The following is a 16,831-nucleotide window of genomic DNA, read 5'->3' as shown; positions in this document are numbered from 1 at the left end:
TGGTTGATTAATTATTTTAATATTAATTTGTTTTGTTCCAGGTCAAGACTACTTCTATAACACAGCCGGGCAACACCCGAGGTACTTGGCATATCAGCAGCCGTCCCTTCAGCACAACACTCAGCAGCAGATTGCTGATTACTTCTCTCAGTCCAGTGGTGCCTTCGATCCGTTCCGAATTTCGCCGTCGCAAAGTTCGCGACAACACGAGTTCCAGCCGATCCAACCGTCGCAGTACCAGTTCCCTCCTAGCAGATCTTCTCTACAGCAATTTGAGAACTTCCCCTCCAGGTCTGCTCCAACACCGACACAATTCGTCCACACAAACCAACATCTTCCCCAACCGTTCCAGCACTTTCAATCGTCTCAAGACAATACCAATTCTCAGAGAAACGGCTTTGATGTGCCACTAGGACACACGACAAGGTTCCAGAACACTGTTTCTATTCAGAAACCTACCTACCAAAGTCAACTTCAAGATGCGTTCATTGGGATTCAAAATACAGAGGATGAAACGGGACGCACCACTCAGAGCTATGTGAACGTGCAGCATCCACAGGGCTTAATAGACCAACTATCTCCCTTAGTACCGAATAGATGGAAACAAACGCAGTCTTCCCTGAGTGCCCCTCCTGTGACTAGTAGTAGGAGGCTCAAGCGGCCCGAGCTTACGCGAACCAACGCTGGGGACCACGATGATGATCTTGCTTTAAACATTTTTGTGGACCAAAATTTAGATAACGATGAAGAAAGATTGCCTGCAACATCTGCTTCTAGTTCACCTTTAGACATATTTACAAAATATAAAGAAAACAAGCGAGGGGAACAAAATAACAGGAAGAAGGTGGGTAATAGAATACAACCAGTTGCTACGGAAACTGAATCTCCCCCAAAACTGAGGAAATATCCTGACTTTCCAAGGGGAACACCAGCTATACCTAAGACAACTGCAAGACCTGAGACAAGTACACAAACATCTTACAGAATTACTACTTTAAGAAGTAAATATAATAATATCAGGTTAAAACCTACTACGTATACGCCTCCGTCACCAGCGAGTATATTAGAGAAACGCCAAAAAAACAGAACTGGTCAACCTACCCAAGATAGCAAGTTTTTAGTGAGCCAAAAAAATAACTTTCGTTATATCCCTAGCACAACAAATAATCCAGAAGAAAACGTTAATGTACGTGATTATTCTTCAGAATTTGGTCGCCCTATAGTAAAAAAGACACAGAAAGAAAGCTTTGCGCCAGTACCAAGAAATTCTTGGAAAGCTTTTCCAAGTCCTGCGATTACTAAATATAGCCTCGATGATCAAAGTGATGTACTCAGTACTGACCAAGGAAAAAGTCATAAGTATTCAGAAGATGATGGATTGGAATATGAATATTCAATTGAAAATACTGATGAAATTCCTGGATTGGAGGAATCTTATGTCGAATTTGAAGATGCTTCACCATCACCTGTTACTTATGATGACGTCGACATTCATCCTGATAATAAAACTATTAATCTTACAGCAAAGAATGAGAAAAACTCGAGTTTTGATGTTCTCACGATGAATGATGACCACGTTTTAGTTTCCGATGAAAATTTCCGTGATTTTGTTGACAGTAGTTTAATAGACTCCTCAGAGCAACCACACACAGATCCACCAGTTAAAGAACCCACGGATGCTCCTCTTTCTGTTCAACAAACTGTAACAGAAAAGACATCTCATAACGTATCCACAACCACAGAAGAATCAAAAGAAGAAGCCAAAGAATCATCCACAGTGATCCCGGTGGCTGATGATCATGATCAAGTGAAAGCTCCTCCAAGTGCTAATGTATCAGAACCTAAAGGCGAGGACGAAGAAGCCGCTACTGAAAGCTGGGTTATAATTGCATCAGTTCAGACAAGTCGAAGTGTGTCAGGAGCAAGATTCTTACCCGGAACTGTCACTCAGCAAGAATCTCCTAAACCTCTCATACCAAAATCATCAATATCAAAAGATGTAAATCATTTAGAAAAAAGTAAAGTAAACTCTACATCAAATAGTGGTGTGTTGACTTCAACCAAAACTTCGACTTCAACCAAAACCTCGATAAACCCTCCAGACGCAGATCCAACATCGGAATTGCCTGATGAAAAAGCACCTGAAACAGTAGTTCCAACTGCAAGCTCCAGTCCTGTATCCTCAACAGAAAGTATTATAGACAAGTTAGACAGAGTGCAGTCAGAGTTATCTAGTGGAATCCTTAGTGGAGGCTTTCGACCAGATGGAAATAAACTGCATCTTGAAGTTTTGCCAGAGATGACGTCAGAAAATTCTACATCAACTAGTACATCTACTACAACAACAACAACTACAACAACATCGACAACAACCACTACAACAACCACTACAGAACCAACCACAGCAGGTTCTCCACCTGTAATCATTAGAAAATTTAACCCGTCCGCTCGAAGAACTACAGTAAGACCTAAGCCTATTCCGAGAGGTACAACAACAAAGAAACCATCTATTTTAGAAAATATCCAATTCGATGACTTGACTGGACTATTGCCTCCAGGTTTCAAAGTGAGAAATTCGTTCACACCTAAGAAAGGTATTTCAACATCTACTACGACAGAGTCATCTGCTGAGATGCAGGGAGACGAACCTTCAAAATCTTCAAACACTTCAAGGACAGGCAGTGGCAGATCGACAGATCCTTCTGGTTTGCCCAACAAAATAAAATTTGAAGACGTTTCCGGTTTCCTTCCTCCTGGATATAAGAAACCCACCGACGTCTCTACAGAGAGCTCAAAACCGAAAGGAATAGAAAACATCTTAAGTAAATTAAAGTTCCAGGACGTAAGTTCTCTTCTACCTCCAGGATTTAAGCCAAATAAATCCGAATCTGAGTCTGAATCAGGCAATATGAAATCAAAGGAGGCAAAAGTTCCTAAAGTAAATTTCGAAGTACCAAGTAATCTTCTCCCACCTGGTTATAAACCTAAAGATGATTCCAATGCCACAAAGGTGTCAAAGGTGGATTTATCTGCGCTATTACCACCAGGATATAAACTGTCTACAGAAGAGCCAAAAGAAGCATCGACATCAGTTCTGGACTCGATTTTAAACAAAGTTAAATTTAAAGACGTTTCCGATCTATTACCACCCGGATTTAAAAGTAACGACACAAGTTCCATCCCGTTATCTGTGCCTGATAGTGATATCACTACAACTCCAAGCGGAGCTATTAAAGTAGTCTTTCCTAGCAGGCCAGGAGGAGGTAGAAAGGCACCTGCCAGAAGTTCATCTAGCGTGAAGTCTGCAGGTGGCATTGGGCCTTTACAACCAAAAATTCAGAAAGGATGGCCTACAAGGTAGATTTGTTTAATAACGTATTTTACATAGCTTTAAACATTTACTTATTTATATTTCAATAGGCAATATTTTTTTATGCTAAATCTTTAAAATGTGTTGTACAATTTACAGGGACTTATTTAATTTTTAATTAAAATACATTATATATTGAGTAAATTAGTTTTTAAGTTTATATTTCATGTACATTTGTACTGCAATAAAATACTACCAGCTACCCGTGGCTCCGTACTCAATTAAACAAATATCAAAGTATATAGCCTTTTTAGTGAAAGCACTTATGATGTAGTACGATGAACCCTATGATATTTTCCAAACAGAATTAGTCGTATATTGTGTACATATTATTATTTCAGTTTTAGTGGTTAAGAGGGTTATAGGTTAATCGAAATTGCAATTGATTCTTATTTTTGGTTTTGCACGTGTAGCAGCAGTACCTCTAGTTTCAATGTATAATAAGTATTACGCCATATTTGAGTTTGCTTTTTTGTTCCGAACAAGAAAATATCTGCATACAGTAAAACGATATCAGGCCTAATGATAATGCATACAGGCTTTTGCAACTGTAGGCTTTGTGAGCAAGGAATGCCACACGGACAAGCTCGATCAACACTTCTGAACGTTGCGTCGTCGGCTCGGACGGCGCGGCGGCGCGTGAAGCGGCGCGAGATTGCGGTAGTGAGGCGACTTTGTTCCCCTTACGACGAACTCGAACGATCTATTTTACAAACAAACAAAAATACCTCGGCGAAACTAAGATATCTTCGGGCGATTTCCAAGTGTCCATTGCGACGTCTTGTAGCGATGGTTGCTTTGAAGTCAAAATCTGAATTTAAAATATACTGAAATATTACTGAATATTCTATATTACTGAATATTTTATATAAATGAATATTTATTGTATTCCATTTTGTATTGTATTATATTGTAATATTGTACATACGTATTACTAACAATCGAAATACTGTATATAGTGCACTAGTTTTGTTTTAAAGTTTGAAATAGATCAAACTACTTTTTATCGTGAATGCAAAAAATTTCACATTTATGAATCTTCAGTAATTCTAGCGTAGTATTCAACATGTACATAACTACGTAATACCGTCAGAACGTAATCTGCGACATCGGTAGTGCATTTGCTATAAATAACTTACATTCTTCATATCACATTTCCATATCCGCCTTTAACAATATCCGGTCACATCCGGTTACACATTAGGCGCCGCATAACAAATTTTGCTGTATGTAAATATCAAAATGCGTCTACTTCCAGTTCTTGTAATCTAATTTTTGAATTAGATATTTCCAGTGCCAAAGCTGTGTTTCCTTTGTTGCTCCAAAAAGGGAAATATATATATATATAGGGTGTACTTTAAGTCCTGACACGCCTGGATATATTCCAAACGGATTGAGATATCGATGTACAATCTTCACCGTACTTATCACAATACTTTCGTGGATTTTTGGAGAGTAAAAAACTTTCCCCTCCTCCTTTCAAAGGGGTATAGGGGTTAGATCGGGGTAACATTAAATTGTCAAGTTACAACTGATATCTTGTCCTTTTAAAGGTCAATTAAAAGAAACACATTGACACTAAGAAAATATCTCTGTGCAATGTTTCTAGCAAAGGTTATGGGCAAATAACGCAAGAAAATAATAATCTGTAGGGACAATGCCATTATCTTGCGCATATCAACATAATGCATCTTGTATTTTTTAATTGCAAATATAGCGGTTTTTACTTTTATGTTTATTTAGCTACGCTAAATATATAAATTAAGCAGCAAAATCCAAAACAGTTTTGAAATTATTTGAATACATGATAGTTCTGCTTTTTTCCTTTGAAATACAAATAACATTTTTATGAATCTTCTTTGTGTAGATTTGGAACTAAATATGTTTAATCACTTTAATTTTACGAAATTGAAATATTTTAAATAAAGTATCATTTGCAGCTGGTTATACTTTTGTTTTTATTAGGAAATAAGTTAAAAAATTAATGCAAATAATATATTTAATCTTGTTCTGTGTGTTTGTGACGGGAAGAAAAACATTGAGGTAAGGCGCTCTTCGTCTCGTGGAGGACCTGAGGCTCTTGAACCTCTTGACCCCAGAAATTTTCTAGCCTCTAGGAGCCCTATAGCCAATAGCTCAATTAGTTCGTTAGTTACTTAGGGTTCGATTGATAGTTCAGTTACAAAGCTAGTCGATATAGTGCAATTTGTAGTACAGCATACGTTAAAAATGACAGGTGGGTAATATACCCTGTTATACCCTCAGTACTGACTCTTCGACAATTTAAATCCGCGAGTTTCTATTGCAATTGCAACCTCCATTCTTGTGTCATATCGTTGTAGAATTATCGAAACTGTAAAAAAAATCTCTTCTTTAGTTATCAATCTTATAAGATGACCAAAATTTGCATTTTATTGGAAATATGACCAAAGTGTAGGCCAATCCAATTTCATGCTGCGCACACAATGTCGACGTTTTATTTCTTTTTCTATTCGTTTAATCACTTTCGAATCCCAATCACTGTGTTATCAAATTAAAAGTTAAGTGAAAAATCATAAATCAAATCTTAATTTCGTTAATTTTTTTCATTTTTAAGACTAAACATGTACAAATACGTACTTCGAATAAAGAATGTTGTCATCAGTATCAATGATCCTGTAGAGCGTGATCCTAAAATTTAGAGATCAGATTTTAAGGATCGTTTAAGGCTTAAGTATATTGGAATTAGTTTTTCACACTCATCTGATGTTTGCACTAATATCTCGGATTACAAGGTGCTAGACAACTTTTGAAGGGTGAAGAATTGGATAAGTGGCATTGAAAACTGACCTTTGCAATTCCCCAGTCGGTCGGACTTTACATAAAACTATAGATGAAGTGTTATTTGCTTGTTACTGGGCTTTCTTAGTAAATTACACTTAGTGTGTTATAATAAATGATCATTTACTCTGTTATAAGATTAGATCTATTATCGAAATTCTCTATAGAAATGTTAGGCTTACTCTTGCTCTTTGACAATCCTAGAGCCACGACGGAGTTCACAGGCTGGCCAACCGTCTCGACCACTCCACTGTCCATAGAGAAGATTCTGGCGGCGGCGAAGACGGCGAGCACGCCAGTGGACAGTACTAGCAGTACCACGACTACGACGACCACAACGACGACCACTACGACCACCCCGGCACCCACCACCCCTGGGGTGTGTACCGAGGACTGCGATCTAGCGGCTACCATCAAACTGGTCGGCGGTGCCAAGTGGGTGCCAGAACTGCTCGACCACAACACCCAGGAATGGCAAACCCTCGCCAACGAGGTTCGCGATCAGGTCAGTACAGAGAGTGGGGAATACGTTTAGCTTTACGAGTGATGTTCGGGGGAGGGTTTGTGAATAGGGAGGGGTGACCATAGTGGTTAGGATTGCGCGTTCTAATATTTCACAGGATACATACGTAGTTTTAAAACACTTTATTATAATCCAATTATTTCAATTGTGTGGATATACTTATAGAACATATTATAGAGTCTATAGAACAATAAGGAAATAAACAAAAAAAATCATAAACAAAATAACAATTAGTCCTTTGTTTGAAATTTGTTTTTGACGATAGAAGGATTGTGAAGGAAACAAGATTTTTCCGAGCATTTACCATCGTTCTGAACCCAAAAAATCAGTAACACTATGTTTAGAGATCTGCAATCTTATCTCTTCTTCAGGTAAATAACCAACCTAACACATAATTACGAGAAACTAGGTTAAAATAAACAAATCGTACCAGAGCGCTGTGACACGCGAAAGTCAGGAATGACAACCACCATGTTGTATGTCAACTTCACTAGCTCTAAAACATGCACTTAATAAAAAACTAAACACAACACGAATTATTAAAACTGAATTACAGAATTTCCTGTTTCTTTTTGTTTTTGTTAAGGAACAATCAGTCGATTTTTTCAGGAAACACATTAATAAATAATCCATAACATTCGGTAGTAAAGAAAGGTAATAATGGAAATTAACCGTATTTAGCAATGAAAAAGTATAATTATCAAAATTTAAATCTGTACCAAAAACAATAATTTTTATATAATTTTTGTATGTACTGTTTTAAATTATATAAGATAAAAAATATTGTATTAAGTATTTTCAACAAGATTCTATGTAAATCTTTTAATTCTTATCAGTTCCTTTTACCAAATTTAACTGCCCAAATTATTAATTAGCACTAAGTTCAGAGAAACCACATTAACTGATATTAGACGAACAAGAAAGGCTTTTCGTATTTATCTTACAATCCTTTGTTAGATAAGTCCAAAACTTATCGGTTTCAAATCTCATACATATGATAATTTTTAATTTAAATTCATTAGTATACACAAATAGAACTGCTCTATGGCCTAAATATTATTTTATACCATTTTATTTCTAAGCTTTTTATTTCAAGTGTCATTGTATTTCATTCGTTACTGTAAACGTTCTCGCATAGTCATGAATATAAAATACTCCTCCAGATTGAAATCTCGGTGTCGGTTTATGTAAAAGTCAACAAGTAACATTTAATTTGTCTACCTTTATGTCTATTGATTGTCTAAGATATTTCAGAACTCTTGATGCAAAAGTTTTGCTGAGATAAAACACTAACAATATTAGGCTCTTGAAGCTTTCAATTTCAATATTAGGAATCACAAGCTCTTCTGAGACGTTCTGTCTAAAGGCGTTTCTTTACTTATGTCTACTTCCATAATTTTATGAGCTCAGAAAAATTTCTTTTCTCTTTGATGGCTAATTCTTAAACATATTTCACTGTAGGTTTAGTGAATGTGACATTTGGATTTAGGTATTTATTTGGATATGCGAGGAAAAAATTTAATAGTAATGGAACAACCATCATAAATAACGATTACAAGAGATGTACTGCGCTACTGTACAGAATACAAGTATTAATGGCAAATAAACGACGGTTCTACAGGATTTTTTTAGTAACTATATAATTATTATATATATGTAATAATACATATAATAATACCATATATATATATATATATATATATATATATATATATACTCGTATATATACCATAACATAAACATAGAATAATATAATACTATATTTTATTATGTACTACAAAATAATTTTTTTAAATTATAATTTGTCACCGATAATACAATTATTCATTCCCACTATTCTTAACCTCCAAATGTCTTGGGTTATTTATTCATGTGATTCCTGAAAAAAACTAGCTAATTATAATTTTATATGTGAATTTAATTTTTGTTTCCTTATTGTTTTGTAGACTCTATGTAATAAAGATAAATATGCATGTATGACACAGTTCTACAGTATACAAGTTTTAATAGTAAATAGACATGAATGACATAGTTTAACAGAATACAAGTAACAACGGTAAATATACAGGAGTAACTTAGTTCAACAGAATAGAAGTGATTGCGGTAAATAGAAAAATATACATATAAATTAGAAAACGTTTCATAAATTAGTAATATACCATTAATGCATGGAAATTGTTATTAATCTCATATTTTGACTGTTTTACTTTGTTTCTTTTAGCTCGAAAGTGTGTACAGCAGTTCTGAAGCGCTTAGCAGATGGTACAAAAAAATAACGATCGACGCATTCAGGTATGCCATTTATTTAATTACATTTCTTCTGTTTTGTTTTAATAAAATCAGTAGCTAACATTACGTTTTGTCCTATCAAATACGAGAATATATTTCCACTCTAAGTTCTTTTCGCAAAGTAATATTATGTTACGTTTTTTTTTTTTTTTAGAAAATTAAATACATTTTTTTAACATCTAATAAATCTATTGTATAATTATGATACATTTTATTGTTAGAGTCGACGTAAAGTGATTTAAAGTTGTCTAGAGTTTGCGGAACTGTACCATTACCTAGTAGATAAATGAGCACTCGTGGCCTATTTATGACCCAGAAACACTTCTGCTTTTTGGCATCAATCCAAATGTCATTCCATCTTATTCCGCAATATGTCCAGGAACAAACAGACCTGGAAAATTGTTCAGTTAATGGCTTTCAAGCTACTGCCACGTAGATAACCTGCAAACACATTAATGACAGTTTAAAGTAATCCACTTGATGATTAACAGAAGTATAAATTACGTTGTGTTGTTTACATCTTACCAATTAAGTAGCCTAATCAATTTAAAACAAGGTTTCTCTGACGTACATTCAATTACATTAAACTTGATTTTAAGTTCTCAATGCTCATGAAATTAACCACGAATCGTTATCCAAAAGCCTTTCTTTCGTCCTGTAGTTTCTTTTACATAATCTATTAAGTTACATTTAATGAACCATACTTATATATTTGAATTAATCTGAAATTAATTTATGTTTCCAATACTCGTTTACACCTATTCCTCTTACTAATGTATACAAGGTCTTTCTATATCCTTACAACATTTCTCAAAACATTTCTTTGGGTCAAACAAAAACTTCTTTCTTTTTTCGGATCTCCAGGACTTTAAAGGTAGTCTCAAACAATAGTTTATATTGCAGTGACTAAAATTGTTGATGAAAAATAAAGAAATATGATACACGGGTGTAGTTTCCTTTCAAACTTTGACTATGGCTGTAACTAATCTGTAATATCCCTTTGGAGATGGAGGTTGCTATTAAAACAAGTTAGGTGATGTTAAAAACGTAAAATAAAATATTATTTTTTAAAAATTAAATTTTTTATACATTTCACAACAAGGGCACAGCGTTTATTTATTTTAGTCGACGATAAACTATTATTAAATAAATATATTTAAGTTGATGTTAAAAGACGGAGTGCTGATGAATTGTGTGGTAGAACGATTTTGGGCTATAATCTGGAAGAACTAAGCTCTACGACATCTGGTTCTTGTGATATTCAAATTTATTTAGTTTTCTACAGGTTTTTTTTTAATTTTCTGACTACCCAAATGACATTTGTATATCCAAAAGATTAAAAATTTTAGTTTTATTGTGACATTTTGTAACAAAAAAAAATAAAATATTTTAGTTATCCCGTTGTATCTTCTAAATTTTAATTTTTAAAAACCTAGCTTAATATATTTTCACCTCGTTCACAGTACAATTGGCTTTTAAATCCAAAAACATCTCCTTCTTCTCCATACAAACATCAATAATTCTCAAATTATTACCTGTTCAGTTTCGATATTTTATACGATTTCTATTACTTCCTGGTTTATATAGCGAGGGCAGTGTTCTGGTGGACTACTTCGTGGAACTGACAGACCTGGGCCGCACAGTCAACACGGCCGACATGCGGCGACTGTTCCATGACGCTCTGAAGCAGGCCACGGTGGACCATGAGGCACTCTCGGGGGGCGACACCCTCACTGCTCACAACACGTCGGAGTTCAAAATGGGAAAATTTGTGGTCGACCCCAAGTTCACATCTTTTGTGGGTAAGTAGACTAGTACTAAAACGTTAACAACTTTGAGCCCTTTTTAACCCGTTCTCTTACGAGTGCGTTCTGCTACTTTGACATTTGGCATATTACAAAATATGTACACCCTGCTGAAACTATTCCAATGTTCCAGTTCTGCCCAAGCAAGAAATACCCACAGTGGGAATGGCGGAGGAGGATGGGTTCTTGCCGCAGTGGGCCATCGCTGTCATAGTCATCGGACTCGCCTCTTTGTTGTTTGTGATCATCTTCGGAGTTACAGTGGTTAGTAGGCTACCTCAACTCTACTATGTATTTACTGTTCAAATTAATGTGTGCTTAATTATAACTAGAGAAAATTGCATCTTGATTTTACTATTAAGTTGTTTAGCAAGCTCATGGCCACTTCAAGAAGGCTTAGTTTTATCTTCTGACAGGTGGAACGTCTTTAACTCCCTATCATCGCAACATCTTAAATGTAGAACTTCGGGACTTTTTCAAAAACGCTAACGTGCTAGATATGGACTGTTTGAGTTTTTGGGGAAAACTACAAATAAAACAAAAGGTACTATCTTATTTCCGTTATTAACATTCAAAATATGTATAAACTTATTATTATTTCTCAATATATTGTTATCTTTATAATTAGTATAAACATGAAACTTAAACCCTGTTTAAACATTTATTATATTGTAGAAATGTCTTTTGGCATTAAGCCGTCTTATGGCATTAAGCCATCTTGTATACAATTAATAACCTCTCAATTGAGGTATAAGAGCTAAACAGATATAACATTGATACTGGGTTATAATCCATGTTACCAATTAGTACATCACAATATATTTTACATGTTGCTTTACATAACACAACCACTGCCAACTCTAATTAGTGTGTTCATTAATAAATTTAAAAAGGCATTTCTGGCTTTTTGATTACCATAAATGTCTCGGAAAGTCTCCTATTGTTTTTTTATTTGGAAGTAGCAGCTTTCAATAAACCCAACCATATAATTTAATTGAGAACAAGCCTTCTCCGATAACATCAACCAAACAAAAAAGGAAATATTGCCACTATTTCACACAATGCAAGGTTATGTACATAACTATTTCAGTTATTATATAAATTGAGAAAATATTTATACCTGGTAACATTTCACCAGAAGATTCCTCTAAATAAATTACTATAAAGTATTACATATAAATATTTTAAATTATATAAGGAACTTCGGATTCTCTATTAATAGCCTGACCAAGACACAATGGCATAACCAACCACCTCACAAATGGCACTACCAACCACTCCACGAATGGCACTACCAACCACCTCACAAATGGCACTACCAACCACCCCACAAATGGCACTACCAACCACTCCACGAATGGAACTACCAACCACCTCACAAATGGCACTACCAACCACCTCACAAATGGCACTACCAACCACCTCACAAATTTGACTCCTGGAACCTCAAACAGTCATATTTTAAAAAGATTCATATTTAACATTTCTTCTTTTCTTTATTTCTCTTCCTTTTCTTTGTCTGACGACACTCATAAAAAAATGGAATTTGAATCTACAAGGTTAAGGAAAATAATTTAACTTTTCAAAAGTACTTAAATGTACTTTCTGCAGCTTTACCACTATTATGATAAATAATAATAATACTAGGTTATGGCAAAAATTATATCAACAAAAAGTTCTTTTTAAATCAAAATATTCACATGACAGGATGTCACAAAATCAATATTGATCCTACCGATTATTCTATCAAGCTAGTGAATGTGTTGAATGTTTTGATTTCACTTATGTGAAGTGGACAGAACTTCCTACAAGATAATACTGCTTGAATATCATTTTCCAATGGGAGTGCAATTCTTTATGCAATCTATGTTGTTAACCAAAACTGTTCTTTTCTTGCAGCTGGTGAATCGCCACAACAGCGCTAAGAAAAAGCAGCCCGTGGCCCTCACAGAGGACATGTTGAACGAGCTCAACAAGAACCATATGGGCGGACTGGACAACTATGGGGCAGAAGACCTTTACAACATGGAAGATGTCTGGAACGACAAACCCACAAAGAAGGTTTGTACATTAAAATTTAATTTGTCTGTTTTATGTACGGGACTTTTATAATGTTGTTCAGCTATAGAAATATGTTTCATTGTGTATCACACGACATGTGTCAGCTTGTTATAAATCGTTTACTCCACTAGTAAGATATTTTATTTGAACACCTTGACAAAATATGTTTTTATAAATATATTACATTTATGTTCAATTCGTCTCTATTAATCTGAATCAGCCCAGATAATAAAATGAGAAGTAAACACTTTTGAGCGAGGACTGAGCACACCCCTGTGTCCATATGGATACACTAGTCTGTTACGGGTTAAATAATAGATATATTAGCTAATTTAACTACAAACTAGTGATGGATTAACTGAAAAATATCCGCAAAAATTATGCAGATAATTTTGTTTTTTTATTGCTATAAAAGTTTTGTGACGGTCGAACATATACACCTTATTGATAATGTAATAATTTAAATACTCCCCTTAATGTACAAATTATTGAAATTACAACGATTTTAATTCCTTTTGTTTTATACCCCAAATCATACTAGAACAGTGTACTAGATTTCAAGTCTGTAGCACAAAGAACAACTCCATATGTTATGACAATAGATTGTGTTAACGGTATGTATATGTATATGCACTGAGATTCAGGGTAATTCAGGTATATTAGTGCCTAACTATTTCATCATTTGACATTGATGTGTCTTACTTACAAACAAATCTCAGAATTCAGAAACAGATCTACAATCTGTACCTCATTTTTTAACATCTTCTGGTTTTCCATGTTAGAAAATTGTAGTATACATATAATTCTACAGTTGCACTCATATAACTTTTAAACTAGTAAGAAATAAGCTTGATGTCATACATTGCCTAGGTCTTTACATACTCACAGTAAAAATTCATACTAGTTTCCCTTGTTGCTTTCTGAAAATGAGCCCTGTTTGTAATGATCTACCGGATATTTTTTGTGTAACATATGTTGATTGTATCCTGCAAATTCCTCTATTTCAATTTACTACACATTGTCTTACATTTGCTGCATGTCTAACCTAAATGTTTGGCATATGTTGCAGAGATCATCAGCGTCATTGCAAGAGAACAGCATGGCCAACCTCTACGACAGTTGGAGGTCCGAGTGGAACGGCTACTACTACAACGCCGCCTACTACGGAGGGAACGGTGGTGGCAGCAGTGCTGGCTACGGCAGACGACGATCTGACTATGATACCAATTTCTGAGGCCAGTTTAGATTTTACTGTCGGAGATATTCAAGCTAATCCAGCTGATCAGAGGAAGCACGGGTGTTCCTGTGGTCTCAGTTGGTTTTACATCAGTCAAGGTTCATTTGTTTCAAAACATTGCATTTTTACAGGGTATCGTAAAAATTTGAGAATGTTTTTGGTGTTGAGGTTCCTCTGGTCGAATTGTCGAGCTTTGACTTGATGTACTCAGCATTGAATAATCTCCGAGTAAAATCGATGTAAAGTCAGTGACACTAAAGAGGGAAGCGGCTCTAAGCCCATTGTTACCAAGCTCCAGCCAGCTGCTCAAGAGAGAGGTTTGGTCGCTCTAGTCACTCCAACAAGCGATCATGTACGCCACTTCTTACATACCTAACGTTTATATCCTAAGTAACAACTACACTTAATTTTGTACAGGTGGCAGATGCAATGATTACGTTTTTTATAACTTTGTTGTAATTGATTTCTGTGATTTTTCATGTACTGTACTGACAATTTGTGTTTATTTTAGAACTACATTTTGGACACTTTAAAGATTCATACAGAATTAACTGTCTCTTAGGTGTATTTTGGGTGTTTCAATTTTTCAGCAAATTTATAATTGGCATGCATATTTGGAAAAAAATACTAAGTACAATATATTATACTTAATGAATGTGTATAAATAGTTTTAGGTTGATGTTTCTAATTTGCTTAACATAATTATTCCTCTTGATTGATGTATGTTGCCTCTTATGCGGTGTTAATATATTTTATTGACAGTGTGATATGTTTTGGTTCCAAGAATTTGTCATTCTATTGTTGTACAGTAAAATAAGCTATTAGTTGTTGCCATAAACACTATCAATAGGCTTTGAGCCTTTGTGTTTTCTTAAAAATTTTGATGTTTGATTGTTATGATAATAATTGTATGTTTTGTATATTTCTCTGTCTGTCTGTGAACCCATAATCGAATGACTGTTGTGTAAAAACCTATTTTATTTTGATAATTTTAGTCATCTTGAGTAGAAGTGTATACTTTAATTCTAATTGATATTGTTTAAGCAGTATATTCTTATTTTGTAAAATATATTTAAATGTTTGTAATAGTATTATTGTAATACCGCATAATTTATAGTTTTATTTTTGTAAATCTTTATATAGAAAAATTGCTTAAGAACATTACATTTTGTGAAAACTCAATCTTGATAAAATATTGTTAAAATGAAAAGTACATTCAATATCAAACATTCTTTTACAATAACTACTATTAGTCCATTCACAGAGGACTTACATTATTATATTAGTAGTTAGTGCGGCTATAAGTAAAATACAAGTGATTGTAGAAAATGCATAATAGACCAATAGTGCATGAGATCTTTTTAAGAACTTTTCTGCACGTTCTTGTGAGCCTTTACAAAATTTGCAATTCCAAGGCCTAAGTAAACCGGGATCTCGAAATGCCTATTAGAAAAATTAGATTACATTTAATACTAGCTGTATTAATTACATATCATGGTTTTACGTGGACTTGTAAAAGCCTAGCGTAAGAGTGGAATCCAACCGATTGCACATATTTTAATATTTAATAATAGAAATTTTGTCTCATTAAGTGAGATATATAGGTCTAGATCTATTCACTAACTACGATATTACTTTTTTATTATTAATTAGACCGTCTATTAAAATTAATTCTTCGCTGCACTGCAATACACAAAAACATGTGGCAAGGCTTCTAGACATGTATGAATAATCTGTTCAGAAAGGTGCAGTAATATTTGTCTTTAATAAAATTGCATTAATAGTACTTTATTATATTAGCATTAGTGACAAGTTAAAGTTTTCAACAATACTCAGAAAATTATATGTCTCATACATGATACCTAATATTTACTATTGTAACAACTGTCCAACATTCAGAAAATACCTTTTTTATCAATTCTATTTGTATGATATTGTATGTAAATAAATATACATATATATTTTAATAATGCTGTATTCTTCATTAACATTTCCTGACGTCAATGTTTTTATAATATTTTAGTTATACCAATTAAGAAAATAGTGGCCTCCTGGTAATACCAAAGTACCGCCATATGTTTGAATGAAAATGCGACCAATCCCCTATAAAATCCTTGTTCAAATTAGTCTATTTTTTTTTTAAAGAAAACCATGATTGAAACAACATTGCCAGAACTAACCACATGAACAGCTTGGTATTAAAAAACTAAAAATAAAGAAATACTAGCAAAGATAACTTTAATTTTTTAAATTATCAAGTTTTAAAATCCCAAATATGTTTAATTTGTTTGTGAAATACATATTTAAAATTATCGAATTTGTTTTAAAGATGAAACCATTTTTATTTAAATTTCTAAAACTAATACCAAATTATTATCTCAAAAATACCAAAATTTACTTTTTTCTTGATTTTTTTTATAGAACGTCTTATTCTAAAGTTATTTGAAAAATGCTTAGGTTTACAATACACACAATTTGAAATTTTGGTAGAGGTGCTCTGACTTTTGCATATACAGGAAAAGTTTGATTAAAATAATATATATTGATTTAAGCATTTATTGCAAAATCTCTTTGAAAATTTGAGACCTATTATGTGGCTTAAGAAATTGGTGTTAAAATCCTAAATTTTGCATTACTTTACTAAATAACTGAATTTTGATTTTTCTATATAAAAATATTTTACCAGCCAACTTGAAGAAGTACATTATTTGATAGCATGAAGACTG

At 33.9% G+C, this 16,831-nt stretch overlaps 1 protein-coding gene across 1 annotated transcript in view; it reads left to right on the top strand.

Annotated features, from left to right (window-relative positions):
* LOC124375216 (flocculation protein FLO11) overlaps positions 1 to 16,075 on the top strand; it is a 252,954-nt gene extending 236,879 nt beyond the window's left edge. Inside the window, exons 2-8 of the mRNA XM_046833337.1 lie at positions 42 to 3,357; positions 6,395 to 6,695; positions 8,935 to 9,005; positions 10,590 to 10,804; positions 10,941 to 11,071; positions 12,707 to 12,868; positions 13,938 to 16,075. Coding sequence (XP_046689293.1) covers positions 42 to 3,357; positions 6,395 to 6,695; positions 8,935 to 9,005; positions 10,590 to 10,804; positions 10,941 to 11,071; positions 12,707 to 12,868; positions 13,938 to 14,102 — 4,361 coding nt within the window. The 3' untranslated portion in view covers positions 14,103 to 16,075. The remainder of the gene's footprint in view (positions 1 to 41; positions 3,358 to 6,394; positions 6,696 to 8,934; positions 9,006 to 10,589; positions 10,805 to 10,940; positions 11,072 to 12,706; positions 12,869 to 13,937) is intronic.
* Positions 16,076 to 16,831: the final 756 nt, after the last annotated feature.

This window comes from Homalodisca vitripennis, chromosome 1 (genome assembly GCF_021130785.1).
Source record: "Homalodisca vitripennis isolate AUS2020 chromosome 1, UT_GWSS_2.1, whole genome shotgun sequence".
Lineage (NCBI taxonomy): Eukaryota > Metazoa > Arthropoda > Insecta > Hemiptera > Cicadellidae > Homalodisca > Homalodisca vitripennis.
This window is presented reverse-complemented; position numbering and strand designations above follow the sequence as displayed.